General features: G+C 37.7%; 1 protein-coding gene and 1 long non-coding RNA gene across 46 annotated transcripts in view; one reads left to right on the forward strand and one right to left on the reverse strand.

The window, feature by feature from the left end:
- Window positions 1-26,560, forward strand: part of PTPRD (protein tyrosine phosphatase, receptor type D) — a 2,534,232-nt gene that overhangs the window by 2,495,782 nt on the left and 11,890 nt on the right. For all 44 annotated transcript variants that reach the window (XM_027549289.1, XM_027549255.1, XM_027549273.1 and 41 more), the window contains 4 exons: window positions 23,598-23,883; window positions 24,318-24,496; window positions 25,093-25,219; window positions 26,423-26,548. In XM_027549289.1, coding sequence (XP_027405090.1) covers window positions 23,598-23,883; window positions 24,318-24,496; window positions 25,093-25,219; window positions 26,423-26,548 — 718 coding nt within the window. The remainder of the gene's footprint in view (window positions 1-23,597; window positions 23,884-24,317; window positions 24,497-25,092; window positions 25,220-26,422; window positions 26,549-26,560) is intronic.
- The window catches only part of LOC113897041, an 876,355-nt gene that overhangs the window by 136,538 nt on the left and 713,257 nt on the right, over window positions 1-26,560 (reverse strand). For both annotated transcript variants that reach the window (XR_003512220.1, XR_003512219.1), the window contains exons 8-9: window positions 22,631-22,820; window positions 4,327-4,446 (exon numbers count right to left, since the gene is read on the reverse strand). This is a non-coding gene — a long non-coding RNA (uncharacterized LOC113897041). The remainder of the gene's footprint in view (window positions 1-4,326; window positions 4,447-22,630; window positions 22,821-26,560) is intronic.

Genomic DNA, 26,560 nt, shown 5'->3' on the forward strand with positions numbered 1-26,560 from the left:
TTAAAGTGATACAAATGAACTTATTTACAAAACACAAACAGACTTATAGATATTGAAAACACAGTTATGGTTATCAAAAGGGAAACATTGGGAGGAGGGATAACTCAGGAGCTTGGGATTTACATACACACAGAACCATATACGAGATAGATAACCAAAAAGGACCTACTGTTTAGCACAGGGAACTCTACTCAGTATGCTGTGATAACCTATATGAGAAAGGAATCTAAAAAAGAATGAATATATGTGTATGTATAACTGAATCGCTTTGCTGTACACCTGAAACTAACACAATTTTGTAAACCAACTATACCTCAATATTTTTTTTTTAATTCCACCTTCAAGGACAAAAATGTGCCACCATTAGGCAAGTCAAAAGAACAGGTGATAGGCCCTCAACTCTGTTGCCAAAAAGGAGTTCCAAAAAATCTTTTACCCCATGGCAGCACTGCTGCAATAAATCTTCAGGCTCCGAAGGTGGCTACTTTTATGGGCTATGCTGATCTTTCTTGCTAAGATATCAGTCATATTGCTTCATGTCCATGCTTGGTATGAACGTCCTGCATTCTGGCAGTTCAAAACAGTAAGCCCTCGGAATGCTCTTAAGTGGCCTATGACTGTCCCCTTTTTTCAAAAATCTTATGGAAGCCAAAATAAAACATTAGGTGGATATTAGAAAAGTGAGTCATAATGTCAGACCCCCTGCTCAAACTTGCAAGTCCTGAAATCCCTTGCTCTTCTGTGGGGCTAGATATTTCTGGGACAGCATTCTATTTTTTAAATCATAGATTTTTATTGAAGATAAGCTTTTTTGTAAAATAATCAAATACTTTTATTATTTCCTATACCTTCTTCCAAGGGGACCTGAGAAGTCTCTCCTCATCTTACCTCCCTCTATAATTCTCCTTCTCCCCTTCCAAAACAATCTTTTCTTTCAGTCCACTGAGAGAGGGTCAGTAGTTGAGACTTTTACTGGCCAAAGTGGAGCTTGTAGTGCCTATGGTTTCTGATATAAAAAGAATTAGATGAGATGGGGCAGGCTTAACTGTGGTTCCTTCATTTTAATGATAAAGGCTAAAGACCTTCTTGTTCAAATTTAATATTTTAAAGGAGAGGATTATTTGAGGCCAAGGCTTGAAGGTCACCTATCATCCCTTCCACCACATTCTTTTGCTCGGAGCAAGGCCAGCTTAGATTCATGGAGTGATGAAACAAGACTGTACTTCTTGAAGAAGAGAGAAGTAACAAGTAATGTGTGGCCTCATTTATCCCACCACTGAGTACTGCCTAGCCGAACCTTTTTTCTTGACTGATGGAGCTCTTCTCTCTCCTCTTACCTCTCACAAGCTTGGCTAAGTCCACTGTGGATTTCCCTCCTGAGGCTGGATAGGAGGGAAAAATGTACTCCCTCCCTCTACCCCCAATTCCTGTCCATCCTAAAATACAGAGGTTTTTAAATATATGAAGTAGTTTTTTGCTTTTTTTTTTAAGTGGAGGAAAAGTCAGTGTAATTTGTTTCACAACTGCAACTGATTATTTTTGCTGAGATATCAGCTTGTGTGGTGGGAGAAACTCATACTCTTGACTCCCATTTCATCATGCCTCAAAAATATGTCCCTTACATCTTCCTGTAATTTAGGATTTATTTGAGTTAACAGGCTTCTCCTTAAATTCAAACATTAAGGGAGCATTATTTACTCACAGTGAATCATAGATCTAGAAAGAATATTTCAAGCCTCCCAGACACTCCCCACTCCTTTCTCTCTCTGCCTCCTTCCTCTCTCTCTCTTTCTCTTCCCACCCTTCTTCCCTCCCCACTCCTCTTTAATTTCAGAGATAGGAAAATAAAATGACCTCTAAGAAGGCTGACAACTTTCCCACAGATTCTTACTGGACTCAAGTCTACCAAGGGCTAATCCAGTATGTTTCCCACTGCATTATGGTCCTTTTAATTGTATGCAAATCAACTTAATTAAGGACTCCCCAGCTTATTTTCTAGCTGAATTAGGAACATAATCAGAAAGCACCTGTATAACCTATGTAATGGCAAGGAGGCGCTATGGTGAGAACTAAGATGATCAGAGTAGATAACTTGGATGCGTTAACAGTTCATTAAGTATCACACATCTTCAAGGTTGTGACTGATTTAAAAAAGGGGCAAATGCATAATTGGGGAGTACCTGAATGTGCTCGGGACCCAGGTGGTCAGTGAGGCGAGAGCAGCAGAAAATAGTAGAGGGAGGCCAAGAGAGAGAAGAGACTGTCAGAGAGAAGCTCATCCAGCTATGAAGTGAGGTCTGGAGCCGTGATGGTGGAAATCACTTCAGGCCACTGAGAATGGCTTTGCATGCTGTCTTGGCAGCCCTGCTTTGGTTTGCAGTGGCTGCCTCGTGTATGCGCTACTCCCACTGGAGCTCTCGCTTGGCTATGCCCGTGGCTGTAGTATGAGCTTTTATAGTGGCCATATGCCTGGGAGGCTCCTCATCTACAATTTCCTCATTCCAGGCTCCAGCCAAGTACAGCAGATGCTATTGTTACCTCTTCTATTGAATAAAGTAGGAAGCAAAGAGAGAAAGAAATTTGTCAATATTGTTTTTCTGCTGGAACTGAAATAAAAACTGTGTGTGGTATATTGTCCAATAGCAGCCCATGTGTCAAATCCCCATTTTGTGTAACACACTTACAGAAGATAAGAATCTGCCCTTATGTTTCTTAACATAATGTAAATGACCTTCCTCCTTCTACTGTAGATGTGTTACAATTATAGCCATTCAGGCTCCTCAGCTTGGATCTGTGCAGTTGCTTGCATTTGCAAAGCCTTTGCCTCTGACCATGCCATCTGCTGGGATCACTCATGTTTCCTTAACACACTCATGGGGTTTGTTGTATGCCTGAAATCTAACTGTGCAAAACTCTGAAATCTTCCATATAAATAAACAAATGTTTAGCAAGTATTTTTAAACCTTTGCTTGATAAGTAACATTAACAAGGTACATTTGCATTTCTAAAGTCAGTACAGCTGCTGAGCGAATTTCTTGTTGCAGAAACATGAAGTGACACCAAAATCAGAAGAGAATCCCTTTTGAAATAAAAGCTTGCATGGAGAAATGCTCTCTGTGCTGTAGACAAGCCAAACAACAGTAAATTAAGCTAACGGAAAGGCCCTCGTTTGGAATAGGACATATCAGTTGGGGGTGGGAGGATAGTCTTAAGACTCTATGTCACTGGACCCCCACCACATGCGAGTATTAAACCTTTCTGTCAGCCTGAATATGAAACGGATGGGCCTGCAAAACTCCTGTCGATGTCCTGTACAATTATTGCTCTGCTCTCAGCAGCCTAGTTAGGTGTAATGTGAATTTCTTTCACAGAATGGGATAAGAAGAAACCCTCAAATATAACACAAAATACATGTCCATTTTGCCAATCTATGAAATAAGTAAGAAAGCAGACAAAAAGGGCATTTAATTTCTTCCAGAAGTGCTACCTGATTTTTTGCCATTGTCTCCTGTTTTTCTATTTTCTGTTTTTTTTTTCTCCTCTTGAATCCATAACTACCCCCAGATTTGTATGTAAGAGATGCAGGTTGGAGTTCCTTTTGCTATCTGTATTTTTTGACCTAACTGCTGTGGTGTCTGGCCATAAAGAGCAGCGCTAAGTGGTCAGCGCTAAGGTCATTAGGTCCTTCATGCTACTGAGGTAGGACTGTTACTGAGATTTGCCCTACATTCTACTGCCTGCTTGAAAACATATTTGAAGAGTTTGAGTACACTATCCATTAAGATGAGATTCAGGTTGGCTATTATAAGTGAATACAGAAAGTAAATATACAAAAGATGCAGCCTCAGTAGGTCACTATGCTAAGCCTCTTAATTTTATCCAGAGCCAGGGCTGTTAGATTGTAATGCAGACAAAGGTAAACCATGAATCATCTCAAAATATGAGGTAGGTTTCATATACATCCTGGAACCCCAGATGTCAACTCTTCCTAAAGTAATTCATACATAGCAGCAAATTTAAAAGTGCAAAGTAACAAATGAAGGCCCTGGAGCTGAATGCTTTCTTGGTAAGTGTGTGCTACTATGAAAAACCAGAATTCAATGACTTTCACCACACGTTTAGCTTTCAGGCTAAGAAATGGAAATGGTGTACACAGAAAATTAAGAGATATTCTAATGCCCTGAAGCTTTGAGATCGCATACAATCTCTTACCTGAGTTTCTACTTCTCTAAGAAGGTGGAAAACAATCTAGTAATTTGCCAAAGCCATCTTATCTACAAGGGAAAACTGCATAAAATTTGGTATATTAAATGCTTATTTACTCACAGTTATGATGATGAGAAGCAGGAGGAGGAGGAATGTTGGTCTTATGGAAACCATAGTAACAAGTTTTATCTGACTGCCTTCAAATTTAGAGCCAACTTGGTTCACAGGTGATCAGTCATTCTAGGGAAAAACAAATACTGTATGATCTCTCTCATATGTCAAAAACAAAACACCACAATTTCATAGATAACCAGAACAGATAGGTGGTTGCCAGAAGGGGTGGGGGTAGAAGTTTGAGAAGTGGATGAAGGGGATCAAAAGGTTTAAAAAATAAATGAAAGTGTTAAACTTTGTCGACCTACATCCAACTCCAATTCTAATCAATTGAACAGACAGCCTTGCTAAGTCTGGACCCGTGCTCACCACTTATATTTGAAAAACCATAACCAATCATGTTGCAAACCACAAAAATTCTTTATAACCTATGGTTAACATTTCATCCCTTCTTTGTGTGTCTGGAAATGATTGACCGGGCTTCAGACTATTTTCTCTGATGTACTGCAGCCTGAAATCCAATTGTTATCTTGGTTCAATTAAACTCAAACTTATTGGTTTGTAGGACACAATAGTAAAGCCCAAGCTTAGCAAAACCTTTTCAGAATTCAGTAAGAAACTCTCTGAATGCAGTCTGGTTACCAGAGCTATGTATGCATACCTCTGTTGTTGTGTTTATATTTCCTGAAGGCTTAGGAATAAATACATTTTTTAAAAATCTGAGATGACAGTTCTGCATGGATGTCATATTAATAGTGAATCTTTGTGGCATATATAATGTACAAAGGTACAATTCCTAAGATGGTCATCATGCCCTTTTCTGGATTCTCTGCCTGTATTTCATAGAGATAATCTTATCAAGGAGCATTTCTAGAATGGTCACTTAGCTCATATGTCCTTTTAAAGGTACATCACATCACAATTTGGCTGTAGCATTAAAAACTTAGGTACAGTCTTAGCTATTAGAACTAGATTAATGGTTATAAGCAACATCTTTTTTTGTTGTTGTTATTTCTCTCCCTTAGGGATCCTATATTTTGGGGGGGAGCTTTATATTAGGGGGATAAAAAGGGGATATTTTCTTACTCTTTTTTAGTTTGGATGTTTCCAACTTACCCAAGAGTAAAGAGAATGTATAATGAACCCTCAAGCACCTATCACCCAGCTTCAGTTATCAACATTTCAGGCAGTGTTTATTAAATGGCAGTTCATTTTCTGTTTTTTTAAAGGAAACTCATTACCTAACTGCCATTCAACATTTGAGGTTTTAATAACCTGAGCAGCCTTATCTCAGGCAAATGCTCAAATTCTGTGGACAGATTTAATGTAAGGGGCACTCATTACCACTTTCTCAGCTTCATTTTAAGTACTCCTGGACTATATCTCTTATACTAGTATAATCTGTTATTCACTCTGCTTCTCTAAGTCTAGAGTCATATGGCATCAAGTTTTAAAGTGATTCCAGACTATGAAAACCATGTCCCTCCATGAAAAACTTGTTCCCAAAACTATCGTTAGCAAATTTTAGCTTGCAGACATTTTTTTTAAGAGTTTTTATTTTGAAATTAATTTTTTTTAAAGGCTCAGTCCATCCTAGGCCCTACCACTGATATTTAACACCTATGCTTTATACTCCCCTGACTAAATCTGACTTCTTTTGATCTATGAGAGTAGAGCTGAATTCAGAAATGATTAGCTACCTTATTTAGAAAAAATAAACAGAAGAGAACTATAAATAGCAGTTTTATAAATCCAAATTTTGACCAGTTCCCAAAGAATTATTGGCATATATAATCTGACAAATGATTTTCACACTCAATCTGGGTTCTATGAGAAGTCTGAATAGAGTCTACAGAAACAGAATTATGATTTGAACATAAAAAAGCCAGTCACTCAGAAAATTCAAGAAACCTCATCAAGGTATGTGCACTCTGAACCCTGATTTATTACCAGATGTTATGTAGAAGATATTTTCAATAGTCAAATTAGCATGGGTTAAACTAAGTTAAACTGTTTTACAACAGAGTTTCTCAACCCTATAAAATATAATTTCTATTGAGAATTTCCAAGAGGGGATTTCTGAAACCTATTTAGATATGGAACTCTTCCCCTTCCCCTTGGATTTTCTCAAAGTATTCTAGGAAATGCTATCATAAGAGATAATTTGGCTCAGTGATAAAATAGGACCATGGACATTAAGAGTAATTGTCTAATAAATCAGTAAATGCAATGTATAGATAAATATAAGAAATATTTATTAAAACTAAACAATGCAAAGATTCAAACTGTTGAATATGGAGATGAAACAATGTGTCATCTTCCTCAAACAGCTGATAATAACCTATGGGGAAGATGCCTAAAACAATCAAGCCCATTCACAAGAAACCTTGATATACATATACATATATATATATATATATGTAAAATATATATATCCAGTTAAGACTCAGTCATTTAGATAAAGCTTCATTAAGACAAAGAAGCCTAAGATATTACATATTCAGTTATTAACTTCAAATGCATAATTATATATTGTATTAGTTCATTCATTTTTACATTTAGGACTAAGAACTTTGAGTATGACATGGTTACTAGACTAACACTTTCACTTTCAAGAACTTTGAGTGTGACATACGGTTAGTATATTTAATATAGTCTATTTAATATAGACAACATTCAATAACTTTTCAACAACTTACATATTAGAATTCTTCTAGATTTTTTATAAACTATTTTCCATTTATTTATAGATATCTTACCAATGCCTATCTCAACTGTACTTCTAAGGGAACAATAGAATGTCTTCCCAAAGCAGTTAATTCACCTTTCATAAAAACAACTCTTATTTTTTATCAATAATCAAAATAAGATATTTTGTAAATATCTTATTAGTTTCTTTAATATATATTATTTCACTAAAATAACTGACTGTTTTGGAATAAACACCATGGCATCAAAAAAGAATATAGCTATCCTAGAGGACAGCCTCCTAGTCTTTGGCTGACCTGGTGCAGTGAGTGCTAGACTGGGGCTTTGAGGGAGAAAGGGGAATTTGTGTGGCTTGGTTGGCAAATGGAGATCAAATAAGAAGATGTATACAGATATCTACATGCATATATTAATATGAGTTAATTAGTAGTAAGCCATATGCACATATTAAGGAACAAGTGAAGGAACAAACAATGATCACTACTTGTGATAAGGAAAATGTTTTGCATTTCTACCAAATTTGCAGATGATGCTAACGTTGCTGATCATGGGACTGCACTTTGAGAACCACTGGACTGTATCATCTTTAATGTCCCTTCCAGGTCTCAACTCTGATTCCACTGTATATGACTGTTTTTCCCCCCTCAGAGGATAGAAATCTGGAAATGAAATGGAATATTAGTTTCACAAATTCATAGTGTTAAATCTTTAGTATAACCATTCAAGAATAGGAAGGTTGCATATCTACTCTGACATTATTAGGCCAATTGATTTCAAATATTCAACTCTAGGTATTTGATTCACAGGAAAAGGAAGTAAGGAAATTAACATTTATCAAGAATTAGTTAAAAGACATTTTGCTAACAGTAGCCTTATAGGAGGAGCTACAGATGAGAAAACTAAGGCTCAGGGAAGATAAATAACCAAATATCATTTCTCTACATTTGGAAAAGCCATTTGCCAAACTGACTCCTCACAAAACAAAAATCACAACAGATTACTTTCCCTATCATACTTAAGTGAAAATAAAGAAGTTGTTTGTTTTTTTTTTTTTCAATTCAACCAATACTTTATGTTTAAATTATTTTAACCAGTAAAAAGTGAACCTTCAAGGGGAAAAAGAAATGGCGTTTCAAATGTGGTATTTACTTTTATGGGCAAAAACTCAATTTCTTCCCCAGACTGTAGTGTCCAAATCTAACAGCTGTGAGGTGAGAAATGGTGCCTAGGAGTTCACCATTGCATCCCTCTTTCCTGGAGCTATGTCCACATGAAACAGACACTCAGGAGGTATTCAACGGATAAGTGGACATTGAGTGAGAATGTCAGTATCCAAAGCAATTCCATGAGCAAAGCCACACAAGAATGTGAAATGATATAATCTCTTACATAGGTAAAAAAATACTAAGAAAGCGTAGTGGCAGTATTTTTAAATGCCAAATAAAATGTTTTCCATTGTTACTGGGGGAGAGGCTGGGAATAGGCTATGGGGTCAATTTTTGTGGGTACCCAGCCCCACAGCTTACTTTACATTCACCGTAAGGCTTTGTAAATATTGACTCTGGGGGTTGCACTCTAATTAGCATCATGTCTGGTGTTCATGGAAATGTATGCTGCATCCTGGAGAGTTATCGGGTTAATCAGCATCCCGTTCCCAATATCTTCCTCCCTATATGAGGTAGATTAAGTCTGAAAAGAGAAGCACTTATTGCTTCCAGAAAGGGAAAACACCATATAGTGTCCCTGATGTTAAGAAAAAGCTCATTTCCCCTGAATGGGTTCCTTACTAAGGAGCAGTTTGCTCATCCCTCATCATCACATTCCCTCCGTCTCCAGAACCAACAGACAGGAGATAAAACGAGCTATTGCTCTTCTCAAATGCAGTATATTTGCAGCTTATATGGTCTCTACTGAAACCAGCCCTTGCTTTTCCCCTCTTCAGGGGATTCCGGTCCACTAAGGAAGGCAGCTTGGGGTCCCCAAATTGGCCTAGATTTCATGAGCGAGGCTGCTGAGGCGTTTGATGGAATGAACATTGCCAAGCTGTTCGTGCACCTCTTGGGGAGCTGCTAAAACGGGGCATTGCCTTTGAACAGAATCTTCCAGAGGAAATAGCTCTGATTTCAACAAACTTGTATTCCTCTTCTGGTAAACTTAAAGGAAAGCAGTTTGTCCACAGCAGTGACTGGAGAGCAAGGAAAAGAGTTGGTAGTTCCCAGAAACTCTCCCCTGCAGAAATAGGATTATCTCCACAGCGGCTTCCCTGGTAGCTCAGTGGTAAAGAATCTACCTGCCAATGCAGGAGACGCACAGATGCAGGTTGGGAAGATCCCTTGGAGTAAGGAATGGCAACTCACTCCAGTATTCTTGCCTGGAAAACCCCATGGACAGAGGAGCCTGGTGGGCTGTACTACAGTCCATGGGGTCGCCAAGAGTTGGATGTGACTTAGCAACTGAACGACAACAAAAGTGATCTCACAGCACGTTTGATTCCTCAGGATGGGCACTGACTATGGCAGACTTCTTAGTTCTGTGTAGAGAGTCTGATAGATAGATATCCCTGAGCTAATCCTTTAGTACATTAAATGCCCTGTCAGTTACTCAAATGTAGTCATTTATAAGTTTCTTTAATAAAAGGATAAATTTTCAGATGCTGCCACTCATCATCCCTATATTTGAATGCTTGTGAATATTTCTATATAATTATATTTAATACTCTAAACTGTAAATGCTATAATTTCCTTTGACCTATGTTGCAGTTAGAGATATTACTTGATCAGTGCTCTCATTGATTCATTTTACGTGAACGTATTTAGTTAATTGGTTATTTTTTTTTCCTGCCTGTGTTTATATGTAATATACACTATACGGAAAAAGAAATCAGTCTGCTCACAGCTGAGTCTAGTAAAAGAGCAATTAGGGTCTATCGGAACAAACAGCTGTCAATAATGAGTTCTGAATTAAAATTACTAGCAAAGAAAGGAATCTAGACATCTGCAGGAAATGTGAAAATATTTTTATAACCAAATAGCTGATATCTGGACAGGGGTATCACTGAGTTTTCCCAGCTGTACCTGCAATGTATTTTGAAATATTCCCAGACTGAAAGAACACTGAAATTCACTGCATAAACGAAGCTGCATATTTTTTTAAATGTTGGCTGCCTTTGAACAGTGTGTATTTTGATTTTATGTAATCAGCATGAACACTTTCTATTTCAAACTATTTTGCTATGCCCCCAGTCATAAAAGGAAGCTTAAAAATAGTTCTCTTTGTATTGTGTCTTTCCAATCAGGGTTCTATTGCTTGGATATTTTTCTTTCTGTCTTTGGAAGAGATACTTTTGGGTCTTATTACCTGGTATCTGATTTCTTCTTTTTTTCCTAAGAAAACTTGCAAGGTGGGCTTCGGGCATCTGAGTTTTATTACAAGATAATTTCATACATTTGCAGGTATCTGGAGATAGTAAAGTATTTTGCCTTTAAAAAAAAGGCAACCTGTACATTTTTGAAAGCAGACTTTGTGTCCCCCCCTTTGCACTGAAGTTTTAAGTCAGGTTAAAAAAAAATAAACAACTATTAAGAATGGAGTTCAAGATTTTTTTTTAAAGTAATGTATATGAACACACATATATACACTCATGCATAGATAATTAGTAATGGCACCCAACTTCAGTACTCTTGCCTGGAAAATCCCATGGACGGAGGAGCCTAGTAGGCTGCAGTCCATGGGGTCGCTAAGAGTCAGACACGACTGAGCGACTTCACTTTCACTTTTGACTTTCATGCGTTGGAGAAGGAAATGGCAACCCACTCCAGTGTTCTTGCCTGGAGAATCCCAGAGACGGGGGAGCCTGGTGGGCTGCCGTCTATGGGGTCGCACAGAGTCGGACACGAATGAAGTGACTTAGCAGCAGCAGCAGTATATCTGATACATCTTTTGGCCCTCGTTTACTTATAAAAACTATTGGAAGAGGAGTACCCTTAGCATTGTTACACAAGGTATGGCCCGTGAACCAGCCCATCAGCATCACTTTGGAGCTTGTTGCAAATGGACAATCTTGAGTTCTACTCCACACTTACTGAATGAGAATCTCTGGGGGCAAAGCCCAGGAATATATGTTTTAATACTGCCTAGGTATGTGTACAGATTACTTGGATAGACATATAATGCCTAAATGCCTAGTGATACATCACATGGTGATTAAGATCTTAATACACAGAAGAGGGATCTCTCTGAATTTATTGAGTTAATGAATATTACCTTTCATCTCTTTGGTGTCACTGCCTTGTGTCTGTTTTCCATCTTCTACTGTTACCTTGAATAAGAGGCAAACCCCTCCTTTCTACTCCCATCCTCAAACATGACCATTATGGCATCCTAAATAGACTTAATACTGGTTTTCATTAATTAATTAGTTATCATGTATGAATACTATACTTACTGAAAGCATCTCATCCAGGGAGCTTGAAGGAAAACTATAACCTTGTTTTTAATAAAATCCCATTGGTGGAAGCATGAGTTTGGGAAGAAGAGATAGAGACCCAAGTCTTTGCTCTGCTAGTAACAGCCACATTTCAGTTTCTGTTACGTTGCTCTCTCATGTCCAACTCTTTGCAACCCCATGGACTGCAGCACACCAGGCTTCCTTGTCTATCACCAACTCCCAGAGCTTGCTCAAACTCATGTCCATTGAGTTGGTGATGCCATCCAGCCATCTCCTCATCTGTCATCCCCTTCTCCTGCCTTCAGTCTTTCCCAGCATCAGGATCTTTTCCAATGAGTCAGTTCTTTGCATCTAAAGGCCAAAGTTTTGGAGCTTCAGCTTCAGCATCAATCCTTCAATGAATATTCAGAACTGATTTCCTTTAGGATTGACTGGTTTGATTTTCTTGCTGTTGAAGGGACCCTCAAGAGTCTTCTCCAACACCACAGTTCAAAAGCATCAATTCTTCAGCACTCAGCTTTATGAGAGTTGAACAACTCTCACGTCTGTACACGACTACTGGAAAAACCATAGCTTTAACCATATGAACCCAGCAAAGTAATGTCTCTGCTTTTTAATATGCTGTCTAGGTTGGGCATAGCTTTTCTTCCAAACATCTGCATTACTTGGTCAAATTCCTAACCCAGCCTAGGTCCTCAGTTTCCTCTTTCAAAAATCTAAGTAAGTAGAGGAATCAGAAGAGGCAGTGAGCAGTACTGATGCATTAATTCAGAGTTTAAGAAGACCAGGGCCTGGGAACACCAATGCAAAGGCCTGCTGGGGTTCTGTGGAGTGATACTGATACAAATAAGTGAAGCAGACCCTGGCAGCCGGTAAACTGTATTTGGATTGTGATTCTCACTGCCTTACAAAAGCTTGTTTGAAGTGAACAAAAGACTAAATAAAACATAGCTATCAGTCTGTGACCTCTGATTAGAGCCTTGAAAACCATTGGATCATTTATGTTTGTATGAAGATAATTTCTTTTTTTTTTCTTTCTTTTTTTTTTTAGATAATTTCATTTTAAAAAAGAAAAGCACCAAAACAAAATTCCCTGAGTCTTGCCCTTGTGGGAAAACACAGATACACTTGGCAAAACAAATGAAATAAAGTTACTAAAGTTTCAGTAATTTTCAAATATCTTTCAGTAGCTCTTCTACTGCTACTAAATTACAGCACAGAGCCTGTGTACTTTTATCTGGCAGGCCTGGTTAATGGCTGTATCCACTCAAGATGTGGATAATTTTGTGTCATTTTAAACAAAATTTAGAATATGGATTGAACTGATATGGGCATTTACAACGAAAAATTCAGTGAAAATGATATAGTTCCTCATAATTCCATAGCATCATCCAATTGACCTCATTCAGATTCAAGTCAGCTACCAATAAGGGCCAGCTGGGTCTGTTTTATCTCTGCCCAACGGCCTCCTCTATCCATCTGTAAAATAAAACCTGCCATGGCATATTCAGGTGTTCTTTATATAAATATATTCGCCTTCTACTTTATCTTGAGCATCACATTTTAAGAATAATAAGGAATGTGTTCAGCAGATAATGTTGGGACAGAGCCAAGATTATACAGCAAAGTCTCTGGAGGATTTTTGTTTGAGTCAATATATTGGGGCAGGGGGTAGTCAGATTAGGCCCATGTGGATTTTGTTTTTTACAGGCTTAATTCACTTTAAGAAATCCCCCTTCACCCACCTGGAGAAATTAAATGCCCTGAGGACATATGATGGGTACTGACCTCTCAATATGCTGAACTAGGATCCTTGTCAGATCAGTTGTTCTCTGCTTAGTCCCTAAGCATTCTCCTCTCTATGCTGTCTTCTTTCTGGAATCCACTCCATAAAGGCCAGCACATGATGGCAGGATCAAGTCCAGGCTGCAAAGTCCCAGTATCACCCTATCATCTCCTGAGAATCCACGTCTGGGCAGTATTCCCAAGCTAGAGTGAATGAGATTTCACCTTCTCTCTCTACTTCTTTGAGTCCTCAACTATTAACTGATCTTTCATATTTTTATAATGGTAACTTTTTAAATCTATTACATTATATATCTTTTTAATTCCATTATTACTGATTATTAATATATTGTCCTTGCTTAAAAAAAAATTCATACATTTCAACTAAAGTGAAAATCTTCCTTACCACCTTTATCACCAATTCCATGCTTCGTTAAGAGGTTACTCTTGGTATAATTTGTGTATCTTTGCAGATCAGTTTCCATGCATCAATATGTATGCATATAAAATATGCTTAATTGTATTGTGTGGACTTGTAAAAAATATGTTATCATGATATATATATTACTCTGCAACATATTTTTTTTTTTTGGTCATTACATGGATTTACTTCATTCTTTAAACTGCTGCTCAGTATTTACATGCCATAGTTTATTTAACCGTTTCCTAGCTACAATACTTTGCTATCTCAAATAATGCCGAAGCAAAGATCCCTTTCTAACATTCTCTGTGCATTTTTGTTTAGTCGAAGTCATGTCTGACTCCTTGTGACCCCAAGGCCCTGCCAGGCTCCTCTAGGATTTCCCAGGCAAGATACTGGAGTGGGTTATCATTTCCTTATCCAGGGTATCCTCCCGACCCAGGGATTACCTGCATCTCGTGCATTGCAGGTAGATTCTTTACCACTGAGCCACCTTGTAAGCACCTCTCTGTGCATATGTGTACATATATCTTCATAATAGTTGTCTGGAAGTGCTGTGTCAAGGGATAGGTGCAATTTAAAATTTTTATGAACACTGAAAATTCCCTCCCAAACAACTCTTAATAGCATAGATACATTCTACTGCATTTCACTGACAATTTGTGGAAACATATTTTTTACATTTTAGTTCATAATAATATATAAAACTGATTAGTCAGATAAATACTTATATCTAAGAAATCTGTATAATTTCTCTGTCATCCAAGGTACAAAAGATGCCAGAGGATGTAAAAAATAAAATGGTTATCTGTCTATTTTTGTATAAAGTCCTAAATACTCTAGAGATGCTCAAGTACAGCGGTATACTAAGTTAAAAGTTAATTTTTGTCAGAAAAGAAAGAGTTTCAAAACGGCAGCCTTATCAGGATCACATCACAGTTTCATCAGGATAGTCATCTCATTAATCTTATAAACCTCAGTCATAAAACCCATTCTATCAGATGCCTTTTTTAATAGTCTTGCAGTTCATAAATGCCGTTCTTGTTATAGATGAACTATAATATCCAATCAAAGCACAAGCTGATATATGTACAAAATGCTCACCATGATTTCTGCATCATATTTCACTGTCTTTGCACCCAATTCAATGATCTGTAAAATCTTCTAGTTCTTTTCTTTCTTTGCCAGATCATTGAAGTATCAGGAAAGGGTCAGCATTAAAACTCCACCAGATTAATCAGAAAAGCCAACTTTTAAGCACATACCCAGAATGATTTTAGTACAAAATAGCCCCCTCATGCCTCTTAATGTTTTCCTTTTGCACATTACTACCGTATCGCATCACGGGACATTAAGCATATTTCAACTCGTGGGACTAACTCAATCATGTTTTTAGAAATTGAAAACAAATGTTGTAACTGGATGGATGATAATATTGAAGTAATAACAATTTCCTAGTAGGCGTACTTGTTTAATGGATTGCATAGTTTTTCAGCTTGTAAACACTGGAATGTCTATCATTCTCTGAAACCATTTTTTTTTTTTTTTAATCAAGGCAAAAGTTTGTCAATCGCTTGGTTTACTTTAGTGGAATTACTGTCTTCACTAGAAGGTAACTTAGAAAGTTGGTTTTCCTCCAAGGGTAACAGAAACCAACCTAATCCTAGACTTGATTTCAAAGTGCTGTCCTCTTCCCTTTTTGTTAGAATTTTCTGTAACATAATAAATGTACCAAATTGTGCTGGCCTCAGCCTGAAGCACAGGGTTATGCACTCTTTTTCTTCCCAGAGATATTTAGAAAAATCTGTCTTTGTGCTTGGCAACTACTCTGACAGAAAACAGATAAAAATAAGGGTGGTTTATCAGTTTTGCTGTTCTTATCATGTTTCAGGTTGAAAGCTGTTGAAATGATGAAAAACAAACAGCACTAAATAGGGTTCCGTCATTATTGCTGCCATGAGGAGCTAAGTTTTTCAGGATCAAAGAAAAATGCATTTGCTTTTAGAACTACAATCCTTCATTTTGAAAGGTGCACTGCACGCAGATACTGATGGGTGAAAACTGGAGTAAATTGGAGAAGGAAGTAAAATATGTGTGGCTGTGGGAACTTGGAAATTCAAACAAAAGTAGACTGACATTCTTTTAAAAGCTCTGAATGTACAGCGTTCAGCTTCTTAAAAAAAATGTGGTGCCTCAAATCTCTTATTTCTGAGCAACCGGAGTACAACATAAGCACAGGCAGTTTCCATCTCATCAAATTACAAGAACTCCCTTTACCTGTGTAAACATGTGTCCGAGGAATATCCCCATGCATTGGTGCTAGTGGTAAAGAACCTGCCTGCCAATGCAGGAGACATAAGAGAAGTAGGTTCAATCCCTGCGTCAAAAGATTCCCTGGAGAAGGCAATGGCAACCCACTCCAGTATTCTTGCCTGGAGAATCCCATGGACAGAGGAGCCTGGTGGGCTACAGTCCATGGGGTCGCAAAGAGTTGGACACGACTGAAGTGACTTAGCACGCATGCATGCATCCAGGGAATATCCCCAAGCAGGGGTCTTTGAGGGAATGTTCCTGTGCATTTCATAGAAAGTCCGGAAGTAGAATTAATATTTTTTAACTTATGTTTTTAAAAATTTTGCAACTCAAAGTGAGTGCCTCTGATTTCCTTGGCATAGAAATTGACAAGAGAAATTGTCAAACGCAGTAGAGACAAGGAAGCTATTGTTCTTCCCCTCAAGGAGCTTAGCAACTTTGCATAAAGATAATAAACAGAAAACAAAAAATAAGGTATGGCACTTACCAATAAAGAGGTATAAACTGTCATAAGGATACAAATAGAGATAAACCAGGGACCAAGTCCAGATCAAGGATGCAGAATGTGAGATGAGTCTTGAAGGAAGGCAGATATCAACACATCTTAGGAGGAGGACACAATAAGGAAGAGGAAGAGTCTGGTAAGCAAAAACCCAGACAGGTGGGAAAGCTGTAAATACATCTAACTTTTCTGGAGCTGAGGGAAAGCTGTGACTCTTAAAGTATTATCTGAGAGCCATGCGGATTTAATGATGAGACTGGTGCCTAAATCACATCCAGATATTTTTGAACTTGTAAGTTAAAGAAAAAACCCACACATATTTGGGGTAAAATTGCTACTGAAAGACCAAAAATAAGACTGGCCTATTACTTCTTCAAAATACAAAGACAGACTGTGGAGCAATAGATTTAGAGTGTGAGCAGATAATATTATAGCCCAGTGATCATGCACATAGCCAAGTTGTTGGCCCTATGTAAAGGCAAATAAAGAACTTCTCAGGAAGATATCAGAAATAATGCTACCAAAGATGTATGCTAGCAATCTAATAGTTGTATCAGAATAAAGAATAGATGAGCCATGTCATAAAGGTAGTGTATGAACAAGTAAAACAATTATTTTAAATAATTGCTGTTAATAGTTATACATATAATAAAAATATCAAACAGTCCTTAAAATGGAAAACAAATAAATATAAAAATAAATATGTCTTTTTTCCCTCACTGCCTTCCAGCCACCATGGCTTTCTTCCATTACTCTAATATTCTAAGCTATTTTCCATTCCAAGGCCTCTTCTTGGGATATTTTTTCTCCTTGGAAGCTTTCCCATCCTTCTTCACTCTGCAAACCATTTCTTATCCTGAAGGTACTGTATTAGTTTACTGCTGCTGCTAAGTCGCTTCAGTCGTATCCGACTCTGTGCAACCCCATAGACAGCAGCCTACCAGGCTCCGCTGTCCCTGGGATTCTCTAGGCAGGAACACTGGAGTGGGTTGCCATTTCCTTCTCCAATGCATGAAAGTGAAAAGTGAAAGTGAAGTCTTTCAGTCGTGTCCAACTCTTCGCGACCCCATGGATTGCAGCTTACCAGGCTCTTCTGTCCATGGGATTTTCCAGGCAAGAGTACTGGAGTGGGGTGCCATTACCTTCTCCATATTAGTTTACTAGGGCACCATAATAAAGTGACATAGCCTAGGTGCTTCAAATAATAGAAATTGATTTTTTCACAGTTCAGGAGGCCAGAAGTGCAAGGCTGAGGTGCTGTTAGGGTTGGGTTTTGGTGAGACCTCTCTTCCTGGCCTACTTTAACATGACCTCCTTCTAGCTATGTCTCTGCAAAAGCTTTCCTGTGTGCATGTGCACAGAGTGCAAGATCTCCGGAGTCTCTTATATTCTTACAAGGTCACCAGTCCTCCTGCACTAGGGACCCAGCACTATGACCTCATTGAACCTGAATTACCTCCCTAAAGACCCTAGTTTTGAATAGTCATAGTGGGGGCTTAGAACTTCAACAAATGAATTTTGAGGAGACACAATCCAGTTCATAAAAGATATCAATTTAAATGACACTTCCCCAAAGGTTCTCTGCCAGGATTCTACACGTTTACCTCACAACAGTTGTTGGGACTTGTAATTGTGTATTTATTCATATGATTATTAATATCAGATTCTGCACTGCACTGTCATCTTCATGAGGGAAGAATCACATTCGTTTTGTTCGCCAATTCCATGATATCTTAGTGCATGATAGACACTCAGGAGATATCTGTGGGATGATAGCCTACAGTACGAAAGAGTAGTATAGCAAATGTGGATGGAAGAACACAGTAATGAGCATTTCCTGTCTGTCCCGCCGAAGTGTTAAAAATGGATGAATTAGGATACTCTGTGTGCTGATAATAAGTAACTGTGTGCTGATAATAATAAGCTCAGGATGGTGGAGAGTGGGTTGGGTGTAGGCAATAGTATTTGTCAATTTCCTTGGTGTAAATACTCCAGGCTATAAATGTGACATCACTGAATCCAAAAGCTGGGGAGAGATACTCAGTGGCACACCATTATATAATATTTTCACCTGAAGAGCATGAACATAAGATAATTAAGAAGCAATGCATTTTGAGTTTACCTTCATTTTTAATTTAATTGCTTAAGCAGGATTTCTGAGATATCCACAATTGAGTTTTGCCAGCTCCAGCATACCACTAACGGATAGTTGAACAAAACTGTAGAAATTGAATGTGTAGAAATCTATAATTTGTTATTGGGCAGGGCAGAAGGCAAGAACAATGCAAGATGATCCTTCCATTTTAGATCTGAGTGACAAGGAGGAGTATGACAGTGGGAAGAGCAGATCTGAACAGAGATGTTAATTATTCTTGGGATATGTTTATTTCTAGAGAAACCTGAGAATGGTTTGAAATATAGGTATCCCTTATGCTCAAAGAAAGAACAATTACTTTAGGAATCATTTATTTGAAGATTGTTGCTGAACCATGAAGGAGAATGAGAGAAAGGAGGACAGAACTGTGGGGACATTACGTACATTTTGGGGCCTGGCAAAAATATGTAAATTAGAGAAAAGAGTTCATATGGAAAAATCCAGAGCAGAAGAATAGCCAGCACAGGAATCAAATAGAAAAAAACAAAAAATATTTTGTACTGAGGCACAGTCAGAGAGCTGCCTATAGTTTTCTGAAGATGACATTTAGGATTGATCTTTGATTTTGGTTTCCAACTTGAGCGAAATTCTACCCTGTCATAGAGACAATGGAACCATTATACACACGAATCAGATCTTTTTGACTAATTTCATATGCTACATGTTTCAGGCTGTTTTGTATTTGATATCATTATAAAATCTTCTCCCTTTCTCCCATCAATCCCAAGAGGAGTATTTGATATTCCCTGTAATCCCCCAATTAGTGTCACAGAAACCAAGGAAGAGAGACTTTTTAAGAAATCTTCATAAGGATAGTTAAACACTACTAAAGGAGCATTGTTGGAGAAGGCAATGGCACCCCACTCCAGTACTTTTGCCTGGAAAATCCCATGGGTGGAGGAGCCTGGTAGGCTGCAGTCCGTGGGGTCACTAAGAGTCAGACACGACTGAGTGACTTCACTTTCACTTTTCACTTTCCTGCATTGGAGAAGGAAATGGCAACCCACTCCAGTGTTCTTGCCTGGAGAATCCCAGGGATGGGGGAGCCTGGTGGGCTGCCAGCTATGGGGTCACACAGAGTTGGACACAACTGAAGTGACTTAGCATAGCATAGCAAAGGAGCATTGCAGAGGGGTAGGTCACAAGAAAGTATCCATTTTTAACCCAGATGGCAGAAATGGTGATGCCCTATTCAAATGTGGTGCTAAAACTCAGCATCTCAGAACCTGCATTTGAGTCCCTATTTGGCCATTTACCATTAGCTGTATGACTTCAAAGAAGTTCCTAAATGTTGTGAATCGCTGAAGGGGAAAGGAAACTGACAGATAATGTCAAATGCCTCCAGGATACCCAGCACTGTGGTGAGAAGGCCCTTCACTGCCATCTCATTTACCTTGAGAATAAATGTGAAAGCACAAACTTCCTCAAACATAAGGTATTATTATTGGAAATATGGGGAGAAAAGGAAGAACAGCTAGAGGGAGTAGTTTAAAGCAAGATTCTGAGAGCCTAATCGCAAATGATCCTGTGGTGATTCTATAAAAAATTTCCCGGTATTAACATTGCCTGTTTCTTGTTGTCAGTTTCAGAGGTAGAATCTTTAAATGAAATTTCTGTCTACAAAGCAACTGCATCTTCCTTTATGTCTGCAAAGCAAACATGTTTAAAGCTGTCTTAAAACTTACTAGATAATTAACAAGTTAATTAACATTAGAACAACAGAAAACCCAAGAGAGATTAAGTGCCTTTCTCAAGGACACCCAATCACTGGTATCTGGAAAAAATATTTTGAACTTCATGGTCTTGCTTAAAGCTAAGAGACACCTCCACCATTTAAAACCTCCAAGAAATCTTCATCTTTGAAAAGAGATAACATGTTAAGTTCCAAGGAGCACTTTCTTCCTCTCTTCCATATAGACAGCAAGATTGGGCTGTTAACAATATATTCTGTTCAGAGGAGAAAAAATAGCTTTTGCACAAGTCAGAGCCTCTGTTCCTGTTTTGTTTTCTTCCCACAATTCATGAGTTAGACACAGGCATATGTTTTATTATTTTCCCTCTTCAGTTTTTTTTGAAAAAATGCATTATTACACCATGAAGAGGTTGAAATTGTTAGGATCTGGAGTTATCCCATCCCTACTAGTTTTGTAGGATTCTGTAGTATCTTTCTGCCAGAATACAGAACCATGCATCATTCAGAAATTAGGAATGGCCTCTGATGCACACTTGGAGAAAATATTCCTGTTGTTATCTATATTTGACTTGATACATCATTACAGTTATATGGCTTACAGTATAGCTTCCATTAGGAAGAACTGCATGATATTGTATCTAGTTAGAAGCAATGCACAATTAGGATGAAAACAGTTTAGAAAGACAACACAGGGAAAAGGAAAAGATTTACTTAATTTTAGGACCTACCAAACAAAGGGGTCTGCCTCCCTTTTCCAGGCTAAGTCTTACCTAGGTTCTTTTCATTGCAATGCCATGGCTCATCAGGAGACCAAGATGTGGAAAACCACTCAAAGCCTTTTCCGGTCTCCCTCTTCCCTACCAGACACTTTGTGAAATAGTCTTCAGGCATTCTTCGCACAGTTCTGAACCTGTGTCAAATGTACGATTTCTTTCGCTGACTGAGGGGTCTTATTACCAAACCTGGGTGGGCCGCTCATTACACAAGGCCTCTCATGCCAATCACTAATTCATTCACTTTTCCACACACATTACTGCATGCTTGGTGCAGAGCAGAGAAAGATAACAGAAAATGTTGTTCCTGCTCTCAAGATATGCTCATTATTTGTGGACAATGGCCCTACCAGACTAATTAATAACACAGTGTGACTTTGACTGCAGGGTGGTATTGAAGACACCAAGGGATCCTGGACAGAGAGTGGTTGTAATCCTGCGTAGGGCATGGAGGAGGGACATGGTGGGGTGTGATGGTAAACACCATCTTACTGGTTTCTTTGGTAAAACTCACTAAATCAAATGGAACTTCATGGATCTCAGTGCCTCAGGTTTCTGATCATTCTGTGCTAAGAAATGTGCTATCATGAATCAGTCTCTGTCCCAGAAGGCTTTTGCATTACATCTCAATGTCATGTCCCTTTGTGGTTTAAACTCTGAATGGCGTGTCTTAGAGTCAGTATCCAGAGGCTCTCTAACTAAGACAATGACAGTTTCTATGTCTAACAGGACATAAAAAAGTAAACATTTTTTAAATAGTGGTTATACCCTATTTCCAACTGTTTGTTAATATACAAACCACAGGACTCCTACAAACCCAGGAGGCTGGGTTCAATCTATACTGCTCAGCAGTTAAATAAAGGTATTATATGTTACAAAATGCTCACTTACTACTTGCAGCCACTTGGCAGTTGAATCAAATACCCTTTTGTTCATTAAGCTCATTTATATGAAGTTTGGTATGTTGCCTACACTGGAGCTTCACTAGGTCTATGAAAATTTTACATGTAGCTCCCAGAGTCAGTAGTATGACTGCAAAAGCCATTCTGTCTCTTCTGTTATTCTAGCCTCCTCAGTTCCTCATCCTTCCTGTCCTTCAAGACCAGGTTCAAATGACACATTACCCACAAACCCGCACATCTTTTTTTTTTCTTGTATTGTAAATAGTTATATAAACTATTATCTCTATCGATAGTATGAGCTCTAGGTGGGATACAAGTCACCTTTAATGTTGTATCTCATATGGTAGTTATCAGAGTACTTCACTGCTCATTGAATGAAGAGATGGATATATCAATGCATAGATAGACAAATGAGCACAAAGAAATACAAAAGACGGGAAACAGTGGCACACAGTGAATGAAGGAGGTTGTCTGTTGCCTGGTGTCTAAGGTGCTGATATATACTTATATTTCCATTGATTACATGTTTCCTAGCCATGTTTCTTCCATGATTGGAAGAAAAACATTTTGGATTCAGCCATTCTTGACACAGAGACAAGAAAAGGCTTACCTTGGATTTCAGAACACAGATGTGTTATTTTGTTAGTATTCTTTCCCACACTCCAGGAAACTCCAACGTTCCAACCATCTGACTCTGTAATTTAGTTCAGTGAATTAGATTGTCTCCTTGGAGCAGCAGAACTTGTCACTGTGCGTTGTTTGATCTTTCACCTCCTCTTCTTTGAATCGGTTTCCACCAACTGGAAAACAACCCATAAGTCCATGAGTAATAGAGTTTAAAAAAATGCCTCAGAGCTTCTCCAGTAACAAAGATTGAAGCTTTTCTTTTCCCACACAAGAATACTTGAATTTAACCTGAAATTCCAAAATACATTCAACTCTGGAAGAAAAAGGAGGAAAAGCAAGAAACACACCCACACTCTCGAGTGATTTTTTTTGTTAAGAATGTCTTTCCATTGAGAATACACTAGCTATTTTGAGTATGCAACAACATGTTAATATTTTAATTATATACTTCTCGCTAGGTTTTTAAAACTTCCTTGCTGAGTTTTAGATTATGAATGTTTCAAGTTGAATGACTTACTAGTTTTGTTTTTTTTTTCCTTTTTTTATAAATTGAACTAAAATAGACTGAAATGGTTTGTAAAAGATAAAGTCTAGTTCGATCTTGACCAGTTTTTTTTTTAATACCTTTAATGTAAAAAGCGTAAATGTAACTTTTTCATAAAGATTTCAAAATACTACTACTTTGTGTTACATGATCAAGGAGCATAGTGATTACAGATTTAATATTTTTATATTTTGAAATCAGTCAAATTTTATTTGTTCATTTGTTCCCCGCCCTTTGGTTTAGAATGCTCCAAAACGATCACAGTAGCTATTTGAGTAGAACTACTGGGTTTAAAATCTAGTTAAATAAAAATAATCAAAATAATTTTATGATGTGTTGGTTTCTCAATAGATTCATTTGTACTTTTCTCTCTCTCTTTTTTTTTTTCTTTTTGTTTTCCTTGTAGCGCGGGAGTTGGCCGGACTGGGTGTTTCATTGTAATAGATGCCATGTTAGAAAGAATAAAGCATGAAAAAACTGTAGATATTTATGGCCATGTAACTTTAATGAGAGCCCAGAGGAATTACATGGTTCAAACAGAAGACCAATACATCTTTATCCATGATGCACTGTTGGAGGCAGTGACTTGTGGAAATACCGAAGTGCCAGCTAGAAACTTGTATGCCTACATTCAGAAGCTGACACAAATAGAAACAGGAGAGAATGTCACAGGAATGGAGCTCGAATTTAAGGTATGATATTGGATGTGATGTGGTAATTCAGAAGCAAGTCATTCTGGAATTGTCTTTCTTAACCTTTCAAATGGGTGAAGTTACAAGATTCATTTGACCTTCTCCCTCAGGTGTCTGACTATAAAGCACTTTCTTCATCTTTCCCTTTTCTATTTTTTGCTTCCTCATAATACCTTGAGCTCTTTTGTACCCTAATTTAAATTGAGAGAACATATTCTTAGAACATAAATATTTAGAACTTCCTTAGTCTATATGGAGTCATTAGGTAGAAGTGAAAAGCAGTGCAGTTGGAAGAGTGACTGGGTTAAAAGTAAACAGAATCTTTGTATCTAAAGAGAAAATCTTGGGTTCACTGCAGTTACACCACAGGCTAAAATTATCTTTGTTGGATTTTTCTTTTTTTGTTGTTTTTTTTTTTTTTTTCTGTTCAACAGCGTCTAGCCAGTTCTAAAGCTCACACCTCAAGATTCATCAGTGCCAATCTTCCATGTAATAAATTCAAAAATCGCCTTGTTAATATTATGCCATATGAATCCACAAGGGTGTGCCTGCAGCCTATCCGAGGTGTAGAAGGATCTGATTACATCAATGCCAGTTTTATTGATGGATACAGGTATATACTCTTGCTCCCCTGACAGCCCAAGCTCTTGGTATTTACATGTGCCCTAGTTTCATAGCTAAAATGCATTTCATCTCAATTTAAAATGTTTTCTTTCTGCATAGGTCAGCATTCAGTCCCTTGATATTCATTTTTTGTTATTTTGAATAGGACTAAGAAGAAGCAATCATGGAATTTATAATCTGCACTCTTCTTTCAGAAGCTATTTGGATATGGAAGGCGTTAATATAGAAACTGTTTTGAACCAAATTATATAAATGTCATAGATTATATGAGTCATTTCTACAAAATGAAGCTGCACAACTGTTTCTTAAGCGATTTATATGAGACATGAAGTTGAACTATTAGATTGCTCTAAAGTTTAAATAACAGTGATAAAGACATACATCATAATATAAACAAAGCAATTTCTTTTGCAAAATCCCTAAAATGTCTTAAGTGTTCTTATTTGATTACATAATCTTAATGGGAATTTACTGCAATAGCATTAATAATATTTTCATTTTTATTACCTGGATTTGATATTTACATATCAAATGTGAAGCCTTTGCATATTTTCTGATTACTTTAACATGCTATCTGTGGTTCAGACAACAGAAAGCTTACATCGCTACCCAGGGGCCCTTGGCAGAGACCACTGAAGACTTCTGGCGGATGCTCTGGGAACACAATTCCACCATTGTTGTGATGCTCACCAAGCTGCGTGAGATGGGTAGAGTGAGTATCTTCACATAAGACATTCACTCCACAAAGAAATGAGGATTTCACTGAAAAAACTCCAGTGCTAATGTCGTTTCTTTGAAATGTTGAGTATTCCAGATATGTTGTGGGTCATTCATTACCATGTGTTGGTTTTTAACTTGCAAAGCCACATCAAGTTCTTTCATTTTTGTGTTTTGAAGAAAAAACAGGTACTTTATTTCCAGTGTAGCACTGTCATAGAGACTATTGCTGACTTGTTCTGATTCTCAATGTAGTCTTACTTCCTTTTGCTCTGGACAGGCTATAGCTTAGGTGCCATCATTACTCTGTATGAAGGAATTTGACTTTCTGTCATCTCTGAGGCAAATTTTTGCTTGTTCATCTTCCACTCTGATTAAACTATCAGAAAGTTACATAGTTTTTCTATGAATAAATCTGATAATCTCTGCTCTACTTTAAAAAAAAAAAAAAGGTTATTCTGAAAAATACCATGAAATGGTATTAGAGCCACCTAATTCATAATAGTATTAGAGCCACTTAGATTCAGCAGATACAAGCACTCTGCCATATTTGCTTAAGAGGCTTTTTTTTTTCTTGTCTTTGTATAAATTCAATGGTAGCAATGCATCTAAAACCCAAATTTTAGAGCCCAGAGAGAGAGTGAAAAAATACCAAACTGGGAAAGAAACTTGACTTTTCTGATTTGGTTACTGAAGTCACTAAAACTGCACGTGCTCCAGGTTCTTCAGCTGACGAAGGAGATTGGATAAGTTCAATTCAGAGGTTTCTTTCTGTGTTCACACTTGACGGTTGTCTTCATTCAAAACCACAGTGGTGAATGTCAATACATGATTGACATGGCTAGCATTATGCCTGAGGACTGATGTAATTATTTGTCTAAAGTAACTATGAAGATGCTTACCCTATTGAAGTAGCCAGCTCAACTTATGTGTATTAGGCATCTACTGTATGCCAAGTACTCTGCTTGGTGCCATGAGCAAATAGTGACCCACAATTTCCCTATCCTGAGGAAACCTATGCTTTCAAAGAGAAGATGAGTCACACATAATGAAATGGTCTTAAATTCTAAAATGGTATTAGTGAAAGAAAAACATTAAATATATATATAAACATAAATATATATTAAATAAATATAAAATAAAAAATAAAATATATTTACACTTTACATAGCTCGTCATTAATCTTCGTTTTTCTTAGGAGAAATGTCATCAGTACTGGCCAGCAGAACGATCTGCAAGATACCAGTACTTTGTTGTTGATCCCATGGCTGAGTACAACATGCCACAGTATATCCTAAGAGAATTCAAGGTCACAGATGCCAGGGTAAGTTGGCAC

This window comes from Bos indicus x Bos taurus, chromosome 8 (assembly GCF_003369695.1).
Source record: "Bos indicus x Bos taurus breed Angus x Brahman F1 hybrid chromosome 8, Bos_hybrid_MaternalHap_v2.0, whole genome shotgun sequence".
Classification (NCBI taxonomy): Eukaryota; Metazoa; Chordata; class Mammalia; order Artiodactyla; family Bovidae; genus Bos; species Bos indicus x Bos taurus.